The sequence below is a fragment of the Melozone crissalis genome, unplaced genomic scaffold (genome assembly GCF_028551555.1).
Source record: "Melozone crissalis strain CALT ecotype California unplaced genomic scaffold, PUWL_Pcris_2 ptg000014l_1, whole genome shotgun sequence".
NCBI lineage: Eukaryota > Metazoa > Chordata > Aves > Passeriformes > Passerellidae > Melozone > Melozone crissalis.
This window is the reverse complement of record NW_026535792.1, coordinates 16,887,118-16,908,438: the sequence shown is the minus strand read 5'-3', so window position 1 is coordinate 16,908,438 and position 21,321 is coordinate 16,887,118. Positions and strand designations below refer to the sequence as shown.

Sequence of the window (21,321 nt, the reverse complement as noted above, 5' to 3'; positions counted from 1 at the left end):
AGCGGCGAGGGCAGGAGCAGCGCGCACCAATCAGCGCTGAGGGCGGGAGCAGCGCGCACCAATCAGCGCTGAGGGAGGGAGCAGCGCGCACCAATCAGCGCTGAGGGCGGAGTAGCGCGCACCAGTCAGCGCCGAGGGCGGGAGCAGCGCGCACCAATCAGCGCCGTGTGTGCCCCGGTTCCCGGCACCCCGCAGTTCCGGTCCTCCCGCTGCCCTCACGGCCCCGCTCCCCTCACGGCCCTCCCGGCCCTGCCCGGAGCGGTGTCGGGGCGCTGTTTGTCCCCTTCTGGGGGCCCCCGCGGGTTCTCGGTGCCGGTGTGCGGCCTTTTGGAGCCTTTTTCAGCACCGCTACCGCATTAAAAGTCGATTTAATGAACCCTTAAGGCCTGTAAATAGCTTGTTTTCTGGTGGCTGCTTCTCCACAGGTGTGTTTGGGTAAGAGGAAACCGCGCCCCAGCACTTTTTTTTAGCGTTATGTTACGTATATTATTATACATACAGCTTTTACTATAATATTTTGCCGTTATTTTATATTTTTACCACTATTTTGCTATTTTTGCCGCTATTTTTACATTTGTACCATTTAAAATTTTCACTTTTTACCGTTGTTTTACCGTATTTATCATTATTTTACCATTTTAATAATTGTTCTATAATTTTATCATTTTTATTCTTTTTATCATTACTTTGTAAGCATTTTGAAAGTTTCCTACTTAAAAATTTACTTTTTAATACCCAGGCCTTAATTTGTAGATGCTTCAGTGGAATTAATTGGAAACATCCTAAGGGTGCTTTAAATAGATAATAATTTTAATTATTTGTAAATAATCACAATAATAATCTGATTTTAATTAGATATAGATAAATATGCAAAGCATGATGGTAGCATTAAAATCTCTCAGCCAATGTCCTGCTACATTTCCTCACCTCTTAAGTTGTGGATGCTTTGGTGGAATTAATTGTGGATGTTTTGAGAACATCCTAGGGATGCTTTAAATAATAATTTAAATTATTTATAAATAATAATAATCTGATTTTAGTTAGATGTCGATAAATATGTGAAGCGTGGTGGTGGCATTAAAATCTCTCAGCCAATGTCCTGCCACCTCTTAATTACCCCTGCTAATCAGCAAAGATAAATTGGGGTTTTAGGTGTCCCTACCCATGGCAGGGGATGGGGTTTGGTCACTTTAATTTCCCTTCCAACCCAAACCAGGCTGTGAAATTCCTCTCTCCAACCTCCAAATTGCTCCCAAAAATCAGGACAGCCTGTGTCCATCTTCTTCTTTCCACCCAAAGTGATTCCAAACAGTTTGAACAACAAGGACATCACTAAAATGGAACAAACTTTACTGGATGCAGTGATTTTTCAAGAACTGAATTTGCTCTTTGCTGCTTAATCATTAATTGATTATATTTGAGATACTTGTGTCATTTTCCTCACCAAAACATTAATTTCTGGTTTTTATCAGTGTGGCAGCAGCATGGGGAGGCCAGGAGGAAGCAGCAGAGCTGAATTACAGCTGCTAGAGAATTATTTCTAGTGCTGCTGTTAATATTTAGGGACACAGTGGGAAACAAAAGATGGTTTTGCATGCAGTGAGGCCCCACATTTTTAATTATTAAGACATCTCTGTGCATTTATTAATCACCAGAGAGTGCAGAGGGAAAGCATCTCAGCAGGGGTTTGTTTGCCTTTAGAGAACCTGGTGTAAAATTTTATCCCAAATTGATTTATTTATCTGCCCTAAATTCAGCATGTGGGAGTTTTAATTTTGGAGGGCATGAACTTTATCAATGCGCTTTTGTGGCCTCTCTGCTTAAGTTTTAGGAGTCTGTTTCCCAGTATCTGAGAGAAAAATGTAATTAAACATTGAGCTGCCCTTAAAGTTCTGTAATCCCTGTGGGATGGGTGACATTTGGGGGTGACCCAGAGCCATCCCATCTTTGTGGGTCCTGCAGAGTCCAGGTGAGATCCCCCTTTTTGGGAATGTGTTGGGGTTGGAGCTGTGTTAGCCCAGTGTCTTTGTTTCCCTGTGCCTGCACAGCTGGATTGGAGCATGGAGCCCATCTCCCTGCCAGAGCCAGGCATTCCTGCAGGAAACAGCTCATCTGTGGCACAGGAAAAGTTCCACGTGCTGCTGGGAGTGACTGGAAGTGTGGCTGCCCTCAAGCTGCCCCTGCTGGTGGCAGAATTGCTGAAAATCCCTGGGGTGAGTGAAGCTCTTGGTGAAGTTGGAGTTGCCCTGGTTTTGGGGAGTGCTCACTCTACCTTCTGCTGAAATAACAAGTTCTTCCTTGGGGGCCTCTTAGTTCAAACATCTCTGTGAGGAGGATTCCACCTGTTTCTAAAAATTCTGTTCTTTCTTTCTTTCTTACAATTTCATCCTTGAAACAATCTTTGCTTTGGGTGTTTTGTTTGTTTTCTGGAGTTTGTCCTTGTCAGTCAAGTTCTCAAACATGATTGCAGACAGAAGTGAAGCTTCTGAAACTTGAAATCTCCAGGGTATTGCAGTTTCCCATGGGTGGGATATGGCTTTTCCAAATGTTATCCAGAAAGGGAAAACCTTGTAAAAGCAGAAATGGAGAACACAAGTTTCTCTATGTATTTGTGTAGTATTTATTTACTGTTTGTTGTCTGGAATAACAGAGGTGCCCAGCAGGGGCCACTGGTGCCTGATCAGGGAGGGAAATATGCTGTTTTTGCTGTAGGATAAAGTTAAACATAAAAAACTTTTAGATTTTTAGAAAAGTAAGAAATATTTTGGAGCAGTGAAAGAAAAGAGTGTCATGGGCAAGAGGGTGCACTGAAAGAAATCTGTAATGTGCAGATTTATTGATGAGATTGCTGCCTGAATTTCCTTTGGGAGGCTGTACCTCTGTGGGAACAGTTAGTAGAGGCAGAGGAGGTGCTGCTTTATCTGCTTGGCGTTGTCACCCAAGTTGGGAAGGGAGCTGGAGGTGAGGCAAAGGGAGGCCTCAGTTAATTTATGACTTGGCCTGATGTGATTAGTGAGGTCAAAGGTCCCAGCCTGAAATAAAGACAAAGAAAAATGACATTAAGGGATGGGGTGACCAGCCCAGAGGCAGATAGAGATCTTCTAATCCTCTCCCTCTTGGATTAGCTTGGCTATTGTCCATTTTCCTTTGCTCCTGCAGCTTGGGACATCCTTCTGTGCAAATGATCCATGGTAGGAACCTGGCTCAAACCCTTTGCTTCTCTCTGAGTGTTTGTTTCATAATTAAAAGCTGCAGACAGCTGCACTCAACCTCTCTGTGCAGCCCAGAGGTCTGTGACATGCAGTGCAGACTTTGTGGTCACTGGTTTTAGGGCAGAAAAAGCAAAAGTGAGACATGCAGGAGTTTATAAAAGCTTATTAATCAAAGTTATTTATTCATTTCTGCTGTGATTTCAAGCCTGCTGAGTCAGTGTAACTTTGCCATGGCATTTATTGATGCTGTACCAGGCTGTTGCATCAATTCCTTTACTGCTGAAGCAGAGCTTTCCAAAGCAGGCAGGGCAGGAGCAGAACATGGCTTTGATAGCAGAGGAGATGTGGTCACAGGCTTGCAACCAGGGTGGTCAGTTTAAATGGATGTTTTGCCTGAAATGCTCTGTGGTGAACGACTTGGCAGAGTGATTTTGCTGCTCATTAAACTTTAACACCTCCTCAAGGGTGTCAGGGGATGTGACAGCTCACTGCCACTTGCTTGGATTGTCCTTGACTTGTCCTGGCAGTGTCCCAGGCCAGGTTGGATGGGGCTTGGAGCTCCCTGGGATAGGGGAAGGTGTCCCTGCCATGGCAGGGGGTGGCACTGGAATATCTTTAATTTCGTTTCCAATCCCAACCAGTCTGTGATCCTAGCTTAAAGAAGGGCAAGGACAGACTTTTTGTTGGGCAAAATGTTTTGCTCTTGAAGCTCCAGGATGTCACCTGGACTTCAGGTTTAAATCCCACCCTGTCGCTTCATTGTGACAGCCTCTGCCTCAGCCTGTGGGTGCCATTTAACAGAGGAGCTCGTGGCTCAGGCTGTCTGGAAAGATTTTGCTGTCAGATCTGAGAAAGCCATTAAAAAATAAAATAACCACGTGCACCTCCTTCCCCTGAGTACAAAGGGCTGTGCCAGGAGAATCCTCTATCAGAGACCAGCAGTGTTGCCTGAACATGGGCTTTGTGGTAAAGTTTGTTTTGGAGATTTGGCTTAAGCCAAAGCCCTTTAACTAATCTAAACTGTCTCCAGTGAGGGAGTTTGAGTGTGGCCAAACTGCCTTTGCTGCTGAAGATATCCACAGGCAAACAGAGGGTGTGCCAGGTAAATAGAATAAACTGTGCAGGCTGAGGTAATCCTGAGAACACTGGGCTCTTCCCAGACTACCTGGAGGGACTTGAGGGAACCAGGAGCCCACCCCAGCAGAAAACCTTCATTAGGGGGAATATTTAACTCACAGAACAACTTTTTTTGGGTGCTGGTGGGATTTCAGCACTCGGACTCCTTCAGCTTCCCTCTGCAACATTCTGGCCTGGAATAGTTGAATGCAGTGCTCGACAGCCAGAACTCTTCCCTAGTTGTGGGCTTGTGCTTGGAAGAAATAAATATTTTTTTTCAATGGCAGCATTTCAGAGAGCAGCCATCTCCTTCAGACTGCACAGTGGCCTTCAAACCCCCCAGATAAAGAAATAATGAAATTAATTTTTTGCAGACTGAGGTTAACACCTCGCCCGGAGCCTGCGGCGCAGCGATAGCACCTTTGTGGGTGTCGCTGCTTGGCTCGAGCAGCTTCCTGTGAGGTGAGGTTAGCATGGAAATAATGCAGTTAGCTAATGCCTGGGAGTGTGATCTTCATGCTCAAAAACACTATGAACACCTGGCATTCCCAGTCAGGGGTGTTTCAAGAAAAACAGACATTTAGAAGAGGCAGAAAAGCAAATGTACCAGTACCAAAAATGTGTTGTGCAGCTGTATTATCCTTCAGAAATTGGGGGAAATTACCAGTGGCCACAATATGCTAAGGCTGGGATTTTCCACTGCTCCCAGCTGTTATTCTAGTCTCATAGGATGCAAGGAGCCAACACTGCCTGGTTCCCAGTGGAATAAATGGTGCTGGGAGCTGGATTCACTTGCTCTGACACATCACTGCTGCTGTTGCAGAGAACTTCTTGGAGTTTGGAGGTTTCCAGCAGTTGATTGTAGCAAGGAGTGCACACACCAAGTGCCTCCTCAAGGCACTGCTTTCTGATAGGAAGGAGCTGCTGGTGGGGCTGATTTCTCCCCATTTCACTGTCAGATCAATAGAACCATGCAGTGGGTTCTGGGAGTTGCTGGAAGGAGCAGGCAGTGGCCAATACCATGGAAAAGTGGTATTTTTCACTGTAATCAGCAGCCTGAAATTCATCTTCCTCATTACCACTCTTCAGAGTGCTCCATCCATGTGTTTTGATGTTGATGGGTTTAAGGAACACCCTTGGGAGGAATTGCAGCTGGAAATTCAGCTCCATGTCCCACATGGGCTGTCAGGGCATGCAGAGCTGACACTGGCTGACCCTGACATGTGGAGGACACCTCTGGTTCACTGCCTGTGGCAGGGGCTGTTGGCAACATTATCAGAGCTGCAGGACACATAGAAAACAGAAAATTTTCCACTTGGGAAGATTTCTGCAGGAGAAAACAAGAGATTCACCTTAGCACCTTTTGTAAGTGCATGTCAGATAAACACCTGAAGGATGGGATAGGCTTTCCTCAATAAATGAAGGTTCCAGTGGCTTTGCAGGTTTATCTGAGATTTCAGAGAGAACCCTCATGTGTTCACCCAGTCTGCACAGAAACCCTGTGCTATGGACACAGCTGCACAGAGGTTTTCCCTTGTGCTTGGCAGGTGAGGATTTGTCTTTTTTAGGTAGACAATAAATGAATTTCTGACTCCTTCAGATGCCTGTGGTGGCCTGGCATTTCAGCTATGAATAGGGGAAGTTCTCTGGGAAGCCACAAAACCTTCAAAATTCTCAAGTGTAACCAGTGGTCTTTTCTTTCTGCTTAGCTCGAGGTGAAGGTGGTCACTACTGAGAGAGCAAAACATTTCTACAATGCCCAGGAGATTCCTGTGGCCCTCTATGGTGATGAAGAGGAGTGGCAGGTGAGTTGTCCTTGCAAATAGAAGCATTCCTCTTAAGTTTTCTTGCAAGAAACCACACTTAGTTCTTTTCTTAAACCTGAGCCAAGGCTCACTCCTTGGTCTAGTTTGGAATGTGGCTTTTGGAGAACGTGCTGTAAAGGAGGAGGAAGAGAGAGGCTGCCCTGATGCAGTGCAGGATTTTGTCCTGCAGCAGGCAGGGAGGGCAGAGTGGACTCTCTCCACCTTGGGCTCAGCTGCTGTGAGTGTCAGGAAATGTCAAGGCAGCCACTGCAGAGCCATGGTGAGTGAGTTTGGTGCTTGTCATGAGTCATACTTGTCACGCAGGCAGCAGCTTCGTTCTCCTTAGCTCAGCTGTCAGGGCTGTGAACATCTCTGCTCCCTGTGAAACGGCTTTTTCTCCTGACTGCAGTTTTACTGACACACTTTGAGAGTCCTTGACTATGAAGAGGTTTGTTGTACAAGCATCAAGATTTGTTTTTCCATATATTTCATCCCTGCTTTGCAGTGCTATCTGAGCATAAGGTGCTCTCTCCTTACCCCTATTCCTGCTCACACGTGAGCATCACTTTTAAGTGGATAGAAACATGCCAGTGACAACAGCCAGGAAACTTTCTGGCTGGTCTCAGGGATTGGTGGATACCTACTGGATCCCAAGGTGCTACAGCCTCAGGCAGTTGTTTCTGAGGAAGTGGGGTGATGGAAGGGGCTGCAGGTCAGGGTTTGAGGTCTGCTGGCACACTGGAGAGCAGGCACGGAGCCCTTATGGTGGGAAATAGTCACAGAATGGTTTGGGTTGGAAGGGACCTCAAGCTCATCCAGTTCCACCCTCTGCCATGGGCAGGGACACCTTCCTATCCCAGGTTGCTCCAAGCCCCATCCAACCTGGCCTGGAACATTTCCAGGGATGGGGCAGCCACAGATTCTCTGGGCAACCTGTGCCAGGTCCTCAGCACCCTCACAGGGAACATTTTCTTCCAATATCCCAATATCTAACCCTGCCCTCTGGCAGCTGAAGCCCATTTCCCCTTGCTCTGTTGCTCCAGGTCCTTGTAAATAGCCTCCCTCCATCTTGCTGGCTCCTTCAGGCACTGGCAGGACACAATGAGGTCATCCCAAAGCCTTCCTTCTCTTCTCCAGGCTGAACACTGCCAGCTCTCTCAGCCTTTCCTCATGGGAGAGCTGCTCCATCCCTCTGACCAGCTTGATGGCCTCCTCTGGGCTCAGTGTGACAGCCTGCTCAGCATCTCTTTGGGGGATCCTTCACTCTGACAATAACAGGACCAGAAAGGACAGAAGTGAGTGGAGGAGGTGGAAGGATGTTCAGGAAGCCCCAGATTTTCAGGTGCTGCCTTTTTGTTGTGGCTTCTGTGACTCAGAGGAGGAGCAGTTTGTGGCCCTGACACAGCCCATACTGGCCTGTGGTTGGGTCTCCTCTGGGGAATAAGCACCTGATGCTCTTTGCTGCTTCTCAGGGCTATTTGCCAGTTAACTGAGCTCTTAAAACCAGGATTCTCTTGAGCAATTCAGGGCTTTAGAGATAATAGAAATATTCGTTAAAGAGTGTGTCAAGGAAAAGCTGTGGCTGCCCCATCCCTGGAAGTGTTCAGGGGTGGGATGGGCCTTGGAGCAACCTGGTCAAGTGGAAGGTGTCCCTGCCCATGGGACAAGGTAAGTTCTAAGGTCCCTCCCAGCCCAAACCATTCTGTGATTCAAAGAGTTGAGAGAGTAGAGAAGTGCAAAAAACCTGGATAAACCTCATCCATCGTGGAGAAAGGCAACAGGACACTGTCCCTGCAGGACTTAGGAGGGTTCCCTTTGCTGCTTTGAGTGTGAGTAGGGTTGTGCATCCTAATTAAAAGTCACATGTTCATTTAGGGGTCTGTACCTTGTGAGAAACCAGTGGGCAGCTTCACTTCTATGTGAAAATTATAAATTACATGGGTTCTTCAGGAAATGTACCCCTGGTTTGGGCCTGCCTGGCTCAGCTGGCTGAGGGATGGAGCTCTTAGGAATAATTACAAAGCTAAGGGATGCCATGGATGGGGACAGCTCTTTGCTGTGGTTGTCAGTGTGTGAATTGTCTTGTGGGGAAAGGATCCCCCTATCCATTGATCCACTGCCATCCCTTAAATTCCATAAGCACAATCCCACAGGAATTCCGTAGGAATTGTGGTTCCTGGGTGGGATGGATGAGGAGTGTGAGGGTTTGGTGTCCCCCACAGCTCTGGAAGGGCCGCTCGGACCCCGTCCTGCACATCGAGCTCCGGCGCTGGGCTGACCTCATGGTGGTGGCACCCCTGGATGCCAACACGCTGGCAAAGGTCGCCAATGGCATCTGTGACAACCTGCTGGTGAGTACCCAGGCTCTGCCTGCACTGCTGCCACCCCTCAGCACTGCCTGACCTCGCCTCCATGGAGCCTTGGTGCTTCTGCAGCATCGCCAACAGTGAGATTTGCACGTTCTGCTCCCCTTTCATCTGCTTGTCTCTCTTCCCCAGCATGGTTCCTCTGCTCCTTCTTCCTTCCCTGAAATCTGTTCCCACTCCTCGATTCTCTCAGTCTCTCATCTCATTTCCCAGCCCTGCTTTGTGTTCCCTGCTTTTTCTGGAGGGTGGTATTTCTTTGTGCTTCCATTCTCTCTCTGTCACTCGTACACACAAACACACACTCACACTCCCTTTTGAGTTCCTCTACATTTTTTTCAATGCAATCTGGAAAGACACCTGTGAGATCAGATAAAACTGTTTACTTCCTGCTACTTCACCACCTCCCTCACCTAGCATAGCACAGACTTTCAAACATGCTCATGCCCATTTACCTCCCAGCCCCAGCTACAGAGGATTTTGCTTGTTCAGGCTTGTTTTTTGGTATTTAAAGGGCTCTTGAGCTCTTCAGCCTAATCAGAAAGTGTATTTAAAGGGAGTGTGCTTCTTTGTTGGGTGCTGGGGACCTTCAGTGGGGCTGAATGTTTTGTGGCCAGGCATTAACCACACAAAAGATCTCAGGAAGCTGCAGATCTGCATGACCTACAGCCTTTTGGGTAGGAAGTGCATATAAATGAACAAAATCCACCCAGAGCAGATCACTGGGGGTCTGAGAGAAGTCAGAAGGAGCTGTGGGAGGGACAAGCAATGTCTTGTCCTTCTGGGTCCCTTGTGGGTGTGCTGAGGGAAGAGCTCAGGATGGATGTCAGGGATGTGTGGCTTCACAGGCTCCTGCCAATCTTTGAGAGCCTTGTGAAGGGAAGAGGCAGCTCCAGGAGAGGGAAGCTGGAGATGCTGGTTGGCAGTTCAGAAGTTCAGAACAGATTCCATCAGATTTCCTTGTGCTGGGAAGGGTTCAAATCACAGGGTACAAAAGAGGATGGGCAGGGTTCCTGTAAGGACTCTGTGATCAGAGCTGCTCCCTTGGAAGCTCCTTTGTTTGAAATGCTACAAGGCCTGGGAAATCCAATGGACATTGCACTAAGAACAACCAGCATTATCTTTCCAAGGGAATGAGGTGATCCTGGGATATCTGGAAGTGCTGAGGAGTCAGATTTGATTGTCTGTAGCACACAGGAGCTGCCAGGTGCCTTGTAACCTGCCAGCATCTCCTGCAGCAGCCCATATGTGCTCGTGCTCTCCTCTGTTGTATCCTGGAAGCAACACTGCTTCCCTTACAGGGAGTTATGCATCCAGCTGGCATTTCATGTCAGAAAGACTCATTGCCAACTTTCAGTGTTCAGCTTTGTTATCTAAAGTGTTGCCCTGGGGGTGTCTTTGTAGTCAGTAAGATCTGTGGCCACCTCTCAGTTCCTCTGTATCCCACACAGTCTGTTCACATCCTCTTCCAGCTTGCTTTGCTCCAGCCTGGGCTGCTGCCTGGAGCAGGGTGGGATTTATCCTCTGCCTAGCCTCCCTCATCATTCCTGCCTGTCAGAGATGAGCTTGGCTGGAATGTGCTACAAATTCATCCCAGCCCATGGGTTAGCCCAGCTGTGCTGACAAAACAGCCAGGCTGGAAAGGTGCAGCAGAGGGATGGGAAGGAGTGAGGGGATCCCAGCCCTGCCATGGCTTCTCCTGCAGACGTGTGTGATCCGCGCGTGGGACCTGAGCAAGCCCCTGCTCTTCTGCCCAGCCATGAACACGGCCATGTGGGAGCACCCCATCACTGCTCGCCACGTGGAGCAGCTCAAGGCCTTTGGCTACACGGAGATCCCCTGTGTGGTGAAGAAACTGGTGTGTGGAGATGAAGGTCAGTCCTTTTCCTGGCTCCTGCCCCTTTCCCTCCCCTCAACATCTCTGCCTTTTGCTGTGTGGCCGCAGAGATGTTGAACTGCCGCGGTTTGTACAAACAAGCTGAAGCTTTGCCCTGTGTTATCCCTCATCATTAATTTTTAAATAGCCTTAAGAGCTTCCAGCTGAGCCTGATACTGAAGAGAGATGCTCGTTCAGGAGGAAAGGACATCAAAGAGAAGGAAGGTTCTGTGGCAAGATTTACCAGCCTGGGATTTGGGTGTCCTGACTTTGCCCTCTGCTGGGACTGGGGCTGTTTTCACTGTGCCTCAGTTCCTCAGTGTGGCTGTGTTTGCAGGGGTCCCAGGATGAGGGAAGAGATGGGAATCTTGACTCCCTGTTTCAGAAGGCTGATTTATTATTTTATGATATATATTATATTAAAAGAAAATTATATATTAAAACTATACTAAAAGAATAGAAGATAGGATTTCATCATAAGGCTAGCAAGGAATAGAAAGGAATGATAGTAAAATCTTGTGACTGACCAGAGAGTCCAAGACAGCTGGACTGTGATTGGCCATTAATTAAAAACAACCACATGAGACCAATCAAAGATGCACCTGTTGCATTGCACAGCAGCAGATAATTATTGTTTACATTTTGTTTCTGAGGTCTCTCAGCTTCTCAGAAGAAAAAGATCCTAGCAAAAGGATTTTTCATAAAATATGTCTGTGACACCTCAGCTCCATCATTGGGATTAAATCTTGTCCCTGAGTGCAGACAGTGAGAAAAGCCCTTTGCAGATGTGGCTGGGGGTGCAGCTGGACACACATTTAACATTTATTGCTGTTGCCTTGGTTACTTTTCAGCCTCCCAAACAAGCTGTGATTTGGGGTTTTGACACCAGAGTTCTATGAAGTGAAAGAGGGGTGTGGAGGAAGTGCAGACTGAGTACATTTAGCTTGCAGTGCTAAGAAATAATGCTCTCATTTGAGTTTTAGTAGCTTGCTTGGAGGTATCTTGACTTTTGGGAAGGGTTTTGATACAAACCACTTGGATGAATGGATTTGCTTTTTTATTAAAATTTCACTGGGCAAATCTCTGTAAAATGTGCCTTAGTTCCAGCCACAGCCTGCACCTACTTCTGTGTAACAGCCCTGGCTCCAGTAGGATTTTAACCACCCTGTGGTTTAAATTAGTCAGTCCAATAAACAGTCTGTGACAAAGACAGGCTGTTAAAATGTCCCTCATGCTTAAATTCTAGGCCTGGCTTGGTTTTGGAACCCTTAGGTAGGTGCAGTGCCTCCATGGATTTGTACTTTTGCAACTGAAAACTAAAAAATATTTACAGTTAGGTAAGTGTAGTCAAGTAACTGAGACATCAGTTGAAATATCCTAGATGATTAGCCTTCCACTGGGATTCTAGACATGATGACATCAAATTTCTTCATGTCCAGCTCAGCTGTCTCAGCTGTGAGAGCAAACTCCTGAAGGAGCTTGGAGGAGAGGGATGCAGGGATGGCAGGAGCAGCCTCATCTGACTGGACTCCACTTGTGCTTGTGAGTCAATTCCCAACAAGATCTCCCTGATGGCAAACACCAGCACTTCTCCTGGCAGCCTGTAGGGACATTATGGCAGGGCACTAATGGATTCCATCTCTCTGAACACCAAACTTGTCTCCACAACTGAATTTTTTTCACCCCTTCCCCTTTTCTCAGGCCTTTTTTCAGGCCTTTCACCCCACAGCCTCTTCCACACTCACTGTGGTTTTGTGGCTTCCATCCACACAGGGGTTTCCCTGGTTTCCACACAAGCAGCATGTAGCAAAGCTCACACATGTGGTGCAGGAGAGACTCAGTTTGCACCAGTTTTGTCTGTTGATGTTGTGGTTTGTTTTGCTCTAGGAGGTTTCTCTTCCTCACCCTGTGTGGTTGGGTCTCACCTGAAATGCACCAGGTCCTTACTGCCCTCAAGTTTTATCTGATTATTTTTTCTCCTTTACTAAAGTGTGGGTTTAGACAGAAAGTCCAGCTAAAAGAGTTAGAATGGCAAACTGAGTTTCTTGACTGGATAGTTTCCACACTGCCATTGTCTTCATCATCCTTGGCTGCATTTCTAGAGCCTGGCACACCCAGATTTCCACCTGTAGGCCTGAGCTGTGCTGTAAGAGTTTGCTTTGCTAAACCTCAAAATCCAGCACTGAATTGCCAGAGGTGTTGGAGTAGTGGATGGTGGAGGAAGAAGGCAGGCCTTGGAAGTGTTCTGGAAGGGTGTAGCTCTACCAAACCATGCAGAGGGAGTGTCTCTAGTCAGGTTCAGCTCTTCTCCCTGGGCTTAGGAGAGCAGAAGGGTCCAAATCTGCCTGCAGCTTGTCCACAGGATGCTGCAGACATCCTGGGATTTACAGGTCTGAAAAAGATGAAAACATTTCCTAGAACTAATTTCTGCTGAGCGGTAATTCATGAGATCAATTAGCCAGCAGGATAAAACACCATGAAAGAGACTCCTTTTCAGTCTTCCAAGAGACAAATACCTGTGGGAGAAGCATCTTTCCTCAGCTCCAGGCAAATTAGAAGAGTGAATGGCCTCAGTTCCCAGTGCTGAGCTGAGCACACAAGGTTAGACAAGGTGATTTAATCATCTCAGGCTTTAAAATTCTGAACCTGAGTTTAAAATTGCTTCAAAGGAAAGCAGCAGCACAACATAGATTAGATGTTCATCTGGCAGATAACCAGGCCCAAAGGAAAAGCCTTTCCATTTTGTTCTGTCCAGCACTCAGCCTTCTCCAAGTCCCAGGAGAAGTCTGGTGGGAATCCACAACAGCTTTCTCTAATGGAGGTCCTTTCTCTCAGCAGTGTCATGGGAATGGTATGGATTTGTCAAGTCCTTTGTGTAGGCAAAGACTATTTCAGAAAGATTCTGAAACCCCACAATTCTGGATTGAAATATACCCTGGAGAAAGGAGGTGAGATAGGGAATTTTGCTTGGCACACTTTCTTTAGGTTGCCCCCACTCTGGATTTCACCGTGTGCTTTTGCTCTTGCCCTGCAGGCTGGGGTGCCATGGCAGAAGTGTGGACCATCGTGGAAAGAGTTAAAAAGATCCTTGAAGAACGGGATGTGCCAAGGCAGAGCTGATGTTTTGGCATGTAAATGGTGGTTTTGTGCCTTCCTGGTGGTTTGGAGATAAAGCCAGCAGGAAGCTGGGCTCAGCTGCCCTGGTACCATGGCGTGCATACCTTGAGCTGCTCTCCAACAGAAGGAGCCAACGGTTGTCTTCCAGCTGGTGCCAAACTGAACTGTGGTACCTCACCACAGACTTTCAAAAACCAGAGCCAAGAATGTGCTGCTTTAGTGTGGAAAACCCTGTGGTATTTTGGGAGTAACTGCTCCTGAGGCTGCTCAGCTCCCAGTGCTTCACACCTGCTCTGTTCTGGGCAAGCTGCAGAAGGTGTTTGAGCTCCTGTGGTTCTAAAGAGGAAAAAGCCCTGCAAATTCTGGTGCAGGGGAATTGCAGCCCCTTCTAGCAAGTGTCTCCTGGACCATTCCTGCTCTCCAAAGCTTGGTCCATAGCTGTGCTGGCTGCATGTTCCTCCCAGCAGGAGTCACTGTCCAAACAGATTTTTCCCTCTGGGAACTTAATAAAAAAGAGTTTTTAATCCTTCCCCTGATGAGTTGTCTCTTGTAACTGCTTTGGCCAATATCTTTACTAAGTTGTGTCTGCTTAGGGTTTTTATCAGAGAAAAAATTGACTGAAAGGAGCTCTGCAGTCCTTTTGCCCTTTTGTAGCTGTTGTCTGGAGAGGGATGCAGGTATCACCCTCATTGCAAAGTGCCTGCTGCCCATCTGGGTGCCCTAGTCAGGAAGCAAGCAAGCCAGGCCCTCATGGAAAGCCAAGGCTGTGTGTTTCCCATGGGAATGAAGTGAAACTTCACCTTTGATGACCTTTTCAGCTTGAAAATTTATTGCCTGGCATGAATAAACTGGGAAATCCTGTGCCCTTGTGGGCCAGACCAGGCAGGGCTCCCCCAGTGCAGCCTTTCCTTGGGAACATGATCTTGCTCCTGAGGGGACTGGGAGCTGTGGAACATAATGCTCCAGCAGAGCACTGCTGACCTACAGAGTTCATTTTTGGCTAAACCCAAACAAATCTGAGGCCTTGGGTACAGCATGTGCATCCTGCCAGTGAGGGAAACCTCCAGCCTGCTGTGCATGAGGGAAGAGGTCACTAGGTTAGGTTTGCTTAACTTACCCATCCCACACAAATAAAACCTCTGAACCTTCCCTGTTTTGGCTCTTGCACTGACAGAAATCCACGTAGTCACAATTTCTGAGAAGGATCTTGGTGTGAGCAGAGCTCGTGGCTCACACAGAGGGCTGGAGTGGGGTTGTGGCTGTGATTTCTGCATTTTGCCAGTATTTATGGAGTGACCTGCATCGTTTGCTCATGTTCTCAGCCTCTCAGAGGACATTCCCTTAAGCTCACTGACAGTAGCAGAGATGTTTCTGGCTTCCATGACTCCTGATGTGAATGGTGTTTCTTCTGCTCACAGGACAATGTGTGTTTTGGCTGCTCCAACTGGCACTTGTCCTTGGGATCTGTCACTGCTATCTCCTGTGCCTGGAGTTGTTTATCCCTCCTCCTGCTCCCTGACTTGGCAGCACAGAAAATCCAACAGAGATTCCTCTATCCCAGGACAAAACACCACATTCCTGATAAGAGCCTTCCTCTTCCAAGCCTGCTTTGCTGCCTTCAGCTGCTCCAGAAATGTTGACAAGTGATCTTCTGCACAATTGCTGTGATTTTTCATTGGCAGCAGGTTGTGATGGCTTCCCAGGCTGGGATAAACCTGTGCCCAAACCACCTTTCCCTCAGGGCAAATAGAAGAAACAGTCAAGCTCCTTCTGGGAGGCAGGAGCAGCTTCCAGCCTGGCACAGGTACAGGTCCCCACACGTGGCCAGGGAGATGCAGGAGCTGCTCCCTGTGGAAAAGGAGCATGAATAGAGCTGGGGAAAGCCCTGTCTGCTTGAGGAGGTGACTTTGGGACAGTGTTTTTGTAGGATGAGGCTTGGGTGGTGATGAAGGACCTGATTCCAAACCAGGGCTCTGTGCCAGCTTGGGCACTGCCAGGCTCTCCTTAGTCAGTGAGGTCACCAAGAGGTGTTGAGGGATGGATCCCTCAGGGCATTCAGGCTTGCACCTCCATCCCTCACAGCTCTGTGTGTGACCCAGGTTCACAGAGCAGGCCCGAGACACTTCCCATGAAAGCTTTTTCTTTTCCTTCAGCTCTTCTTTTTGAGCCTCATGCTGATTTTTTGTTTCACTTTCCCATGAAACTGTCGGGTGACCGAGGCAACACTCCCATGAATCCTGCTGTGTTGCAATTTCATTCATCCTGCTTAAAACTGTTTCTCTCAGCATGGCTTGGGAGTGGTAAAGAGCCAGGACAAAAGCTGAGCAAAGGCAGCAGCCCACCTCCTTTTCTGGGCTTGCACATGCCTCTCAGCATCCCTGGCTCTGGCTGCTTCCCCCCACCCCAAACTCCGTGGGATCCCTTTGCTGCTTGGATTTGGGGAGCACCAGAGGTGGATGGAGATGCCGTGGTGGTTTTGGTCTGGCTTTGATCAGGAGTTGGGATGGGAATTGCATCATCTCATGTGCCTGTCCCATCCCACTGCTCCATCTTGGGAGCCTACAGCAGGAAAAGAACATCTGAAAAAAGTGACAAAACCTCCCAGTATTTAGATTTTGAGCAGCGGTGTCTCTGTGGTGCACCTGGTGCGGTGGCTTTGCACCCCAGGGCTCCGGATTTGACACCTCTTCCCCCCTGGGCACAGGGATGCCACCCACTCCTGATGCCCAAAGCACGTGAGGTGGCAGGAAGTGGCTTTGTCCCCAACCACAGCCCAGCCAGGCACTGAGGGAGGCCAGGGCTTGCCACAGGGTGACAGATCAGCGGTGGCAAGTGAGAACAGGGGGTGTTGGGAGGTTTTTTCCTTTCCTTGCTCTGGCAGGGTTCAAAACAACACCATGAGACACAAATCTTCCTCCTGTAAGAGGAGTGACAGTGGAAAAGGGAGATGATCCAAAGGGATAGTGGTGGTTCCAACCTCTGCCCTCATGTTTTGCTTTCCATGTGCTTAATTTTTTTGTCTGGCCAGCCCTCCTGACTTGGGAGATGCTGGGAAGCAGCTGCATGACCCTGACTGGTGATAAGGTGGTTGCCAAAAGAGCAGCAGGGCTGGGCACAGACTCCTTGGCACCAGCAACACAGATAGCTTAACTTTGGTGGGGCAAGCTCCCAATTAAAGCTTGCAGGTGCAGGGTTCTTCCCCTGGCCACCTGCCTCTGTGGGTGCTTGAAAAATTGTGTTCAGGAGTAATTGAGCTTAATTAGAGCTTGAATTCCCTGGAGCTGGGATGCTCAGAGATGCACAGGGGACTGAAATAATCTGATGGGGCAGTTCCCTGCTAGGTCTCACCCTGTCTGGGGTTTTATTCATGGTATCTCATGTTGTCCTTTAGATGGAGATGGAGTTTTTTCTCTGGGAATGCTGGCTTTGGTGTTGTACCTCACTTTTCTGACTCTCTTGGAAAACAGGATAAAGGGGGTGGAATGACCAAAAAGCCTTTGTGCTGTCCAGGGAGATGAGGAATAAAGGTCACTTTAGTCATCGCAGTGAAGATAAAATGAATGTACTCTTGACCACAGGCTCCTGGGATCCTGAAGGGAAATGGAGACTCCTAAAATGAGGCTTAAAATCAGACCCCAGCAAGTGTGATCAGAAAAACCCCTCAGTCTGAAATCAGAGTGCCTGGGTGCTCCCAGTCCCTGTCCCATTGCATTCAACCCCTGGCAGGTCATCATTAGCCACTGCCAACTGTGGGGGAGAGCACCCCAGTGACCCTTTGTTCCTCTGGTCCCACAGGAATATTCAGAATTTTCCCCCCGTCCTTCTTCCAGCACTGGGTGAGCGTGCCAGGAGAGGCAGCGCCAAAACAAGCTGGGGGAGGGCCAGCACAGCGATAAAAGCTTTATGAAAGGGATTTATTCCTCCATGGCTCCTTGGATGGCTGCAAGAGCCTTTCCCCAGGAGAGCTGTACCCCCAAGAGCAGCCTGAGCCCCCAGGCCTGCCTCTGCTCTGTCTTGCTTGATTTCCACGGGGTGCTTGGGTGGTTTAGGAGAAATATGATTCATGAACTCCAGTGTGATAAGGATGAGGGAGGAAAGAAAAGCCACGTCAACCTGAAGGAATGTGGCTGGTAGAGAGCCCAGCCTGTGGCTGGCAAAAGCCCTGGGAGAGAGGATAAGGCGTAAAAAGGGACAAGATGAGAACATGTGCTTGAAAAAATGGCTGAAAGCTTCCCATCCCTGCTTCAGGGGCTCTTGTCCCCCAAATGCACTGCAGCCTGAGGCCGTGGGATGGCTCTGGATAAACTCCATGGGCATGGATCAGCCAGATTTCCTAACGGGGGATAATTGATGGCCCAAGCTGCTGTGTTTGCACTGGGCTGACTGTGCTCCCGAGGCTCTGCATCCCTGGGGATCAGGAACTGGGGTCTGGGAGCCATGCCAGCCATCCCAAAGCAAGCTCCTGAGGGGAGCATTGTCCCTTTGTCCCCCTGCTCTGCTGGGCACATGACTTGGGCAGCCAATGCCATGCCCAGATTTCCTTCACCAGTGGGAATGAGGGTGCCAGGGAAAGCCCTGACCCGGTTCTCACTGCCCCCTGTGCAAACACACCACGTTTGCCATCCTGGCAAACACAGCTCCTTTATAAAGGCAGCAAAATTTGGCTGTGATGAGAGAACACGGCCATTATCAGAAAGAATTCCAGCTCTGGGATGTGCCAAGGCACACACAGGCAGACCTCTGCCCCCTGTTCCCATCCAGAATATCCTTCCTGAGGGCGGGGAGCTCCTCTCTCGCAGCAGCATCCCCAGGGAGTCTGTATCCTGCATACCCTCGGGCTGAGTGTGCTCTGAGATGTTCAGGGTGGATGTTATTTACAGCAGCAGTTGTCATCGATAGCAAATCGCGCTTGGTGCCGGGAAAAAGCTGCTGGGGTGCTGGCAGGGTGCGGGCAGGGTGCAGCCGGAGCACCCAAATGCCTGCAGCCCCTGAACCCCGCCGGTTGCCTCGGCACAAAGTCAATATTGACCCTTGCACGCAGCGCCACTCCCGCTGCCACAGCAGAACAAAGCGCAGCGCGTCCCTCCAGCACCGCCTCTCTGGGCCGGCTCTTTGAAATAATCAGCATTAAATTGTTGGGTCTGCCGCGGCTTCGTTGGAAGTCAAATACCTGGGAAAAGCCGTGGAGAAAGAGAGCTCCAGCTGCTCTGCTTCTTACTCCTCACCCTTCTCTCCCTCCCCTGACTCAGCATCCGTCCTCTCCCAGAGCACCCATCCAAGCCGCAGGGAAGAGACATCACTTCACATCCCTGTCACATCCCCAGCTCCTCGGAGGGCACTGTCGTGCCAGAGCCGGGACATGGGAACTGGCAGCACCCCAGGGAAAGAAAAGCTGAAGTGCTTTGAAGGCTTGGCTTTGAAGGGGGAGGGTGATGGGGGAGCGGAGAGGAACCAAAACCCAGCGGCGGAGGAACAGGCGGAGGGCGAAGGGGAAGTGAAAGCAGCTGTGATTACTGAAAGCTCAGATGTGAAAGAGTGGGAGCACTATCTTTGGGGCTCTCACTTCCCTGTCTGTGCAGGTTTTCTTGGCTTCGGGCTCTTTTTAACCCCGTTCCTGTCTTTGCTCATAAATTCCACCCTGGGGTGAGTGGGGAGGCGAGTGCCACATGTGCCACCAGATTTTGGAGTCTGGGGACTGCCGAGCATCCCTGGATGGTGGGGTTTGGGGGGATAACCCACATCCCTCCATGGTGGGGTTTGGGGGGTCACCCAGCACCTCTCCATGGTGGGGTTTGGGGGGTCATCCAGTATTCCTGGTCTGCTGAGTTTTGGGGACTGTTCCCTGCTAGGGATGCAGATGTATCCAAGCTGCATCACCCCTCTCCATCCCCTTTCCATCCCATGGCACCTGGGCTGTATCTGCATGCTTGGCCTCCAGATAAGGAGGTATTTTAGTCTTTTAAGCAGACTCACAAATATGTGGTCCCTGTCCCCAAATATCTTCTGCAGGACTGAGCACCTGGTGGTGAGGCAGAGTGGGGTGTTTGGGTACATCAAGCACCTCAGTAAAAGCCTTTTTAACGTGGAACACCATCACCAAGGGTTGAAAGAGCTCCTAGTCTGGTATCAAGCAAGGGTTTTCTTTCTCAAAAACTAGTAAGTGATGCTTCCTCTAAATGGTCCTTATCCCTGCAACCTCCACACTTAGTTTTGGTTCACAAAATTCTGCAAGGGTGTGGATTTAAGCAATTTAACAGCACTCATTAAAACCCTGCACACACACACACCCACACACACCCCACCCAGCCCCATCCCTGGAAAGAGTCAGCATAACTCAGCGGTGACCTCGGCTGGGCTGTGTGACTACTGTCCTCTGTGGGACCCCAAACCTGGGCTTAAAGTTAAGCCTGGGATTAGAGGCAGTGCTGAAGCCAGCAGGGTGAGCCCCTCGCTGTCCTGAATCAGCAGTGGCTGCAGAGAAGCCCCAGAGCAGGCAGGAGGGAGTCTGGCAGCTCGTGGGGAGTTGGATGCTCCAAGGAGGGAGCTGGCCCTGAGCTGCAGGGGACAGAAACCCCAGTGAAATTAACACCGCTCCCACTGGGTTTAACCCACTTAAACCTCTGTGCCTTGTCCTGGTGTGGAAGAAGCGTCCTCATTCTCCCCCAAAATTCTCCCAGGGCTGTCTGCCTTCCTTTCAAAGCCTGGCTTTTCTCTTCCTCTCTTCCCTCTGCTGGGTCGATTTACCCCACTTTAAGGACGGTATAGTTTCCTCTATACCGTCCTTAAATTCCATCATTAACAGGTCAATGCAGTCAGTCCTGCTCCAGGGATATGGAGGGAGGCAGCTCCTGCTCAGTGCTGAGGAGGGGATGCAAAAGTGTTAAAAACGAGAGCAGGCTCCCGCTACTAAAGTGATTTCAGCATTTATTATAATAAAAAAAAGGCCTAAAGCAGGGGGGCCCGAGCAGGAGCGTTCCCTCGAGGATGCTGCAGCACTGGGGCTGCTCAGCAGCAATGGCCCCGATGTTCCAGGTGGAGCAGTACAAATTCAGTGGGTCAGATGCTCCTTTTTATCGTTTTTTTGTCCCTTTGGATTGGTTTCTTTTTGGATCCTTCATTTGCATGAAGGTTTAAGGCGCTTGATCGGCCCATTACAGTTCTGTCCAGGCTGGCTCGTTTCACTTTACTGAAACTGAAATACTGCACTTTACTGAGTACAGTATTTCTTATAACTACCCTTTTACAATATAATAACCAAACTAACAGTACATGTTTAACAATTATCGACTATTTTACAACAGTTTCTAACCTGTTTTTAACAGAAGGAAACATCTGGGGACTTTCCCTTTGAAATAAACCAACACAAGAAAGAAAGGATAATATAATTAGGCAGAAGAAAAGTCACTCCCTAAAACCCAGCCCCTTTCATCCCGCAGGGAGATCACAGGCGAAGCTGGGTCAGATGTGCTGGGACACTTCCAGGCCTGCAGTGTTTAAACAGAAAGGTTATGTACTCGGGAGATTCATTTCATCTCTTAATTGCTTGTTTGTTTGTTTACATGACTCGGGAGCTCTTTTCTCGTGTTTGCTTTGCTGGCTCACTCAGCTGCTGAAAATCCCGGCCGGCCGCGTCCCCACCCGGCCAGTGCCGGGCACGGGGCTGTCCGTCTGTCCGGCTCCTCCCCATGAGCCCTTCCCATGCCCCGGAGACCTTGCAGCCCTCCCGTGGCACCCAGGTGTGCCCCTGGGATGCTCCAGCTGAGGCTCCACCGTGCCAGCATCTCCTCTTCCCTCAGGAAATCAGGAGATGCTGGGGATGGACCTCTCTGAGC

At 49.1% G+C, this 21,321-nt stretch overlaps 1 protein-coding gene across 3 annotated transcripts; it reads left to right on the top strand.

Annotated features, from left to right (window-relative positions):
- Positions 1–244: 244 nt before the first annotated feature.
- Positions 245–13,983, top strand: PPCDC (phosphopantothenoylcysteine decarboxylase). 3 transcript variants are annotated; one of them, XM_054273006.1, is made up of 6 exons: positions 245–425; positions 2,049–2,213; positions 6,038–6,133; positions 8,356–8,484; positions 10,202–10,370; positions 13,407–13,983. In XM_054273006.1, the coding sequence occupies exons 2-6, from the start codon at positions 2,061–2,063 to the stop codon at positions 13,490–13,492; spliced, it is 633 nt and encodes a 210-aa protein (XP_054128981.1). In that variant the 5' UTR covers positions 245–425; positions 2,049–2,060; the 3' UTR covers positions 13,493–13,983. The 3 variants fall into 3 exon arrangements, with proteins under 3 accessions (XP_054128981.1, XP_054128982.1, XP_054128983.1); XM_054273007.1 differs by having other exon boundaries at positions 245–435; XM_054273008.1 differs by lacking the exon at positions 10,202–10,370.
- The last annotated feature ends 7,338 nt before the right edge of the window (positions 13,984–21,321 follow it).

What these genes read in the sequence shown, in the direction of transcription:
- PPCDC (XM_054273006.1), top strand. Translation starts at nt 2,061, where the DNA reads ATGGAGCCCATCTCCCTGCCAGAGCCAGGCATTCCTGCAGGAAACAGC. An exon ending in GTGATGAAGAGGAGTGGCAG is followed by an intron (nt 6,134 to 8,355) that starts GTGAGTTGTCCT and finishes TGTCCCCCACAG; the next exon opens with CTCTGGAAGGGCCGCTCGGA. An exon ending in ACTGGTGTGTGGAGATGAAG is followed by an intron (nt 10,371 to 13,406) that starts GTCAGTCCTTTT and finishes CTTGCCCTGCAG; the next exon opens with GCTGGGGTGCCATGGCAGAA.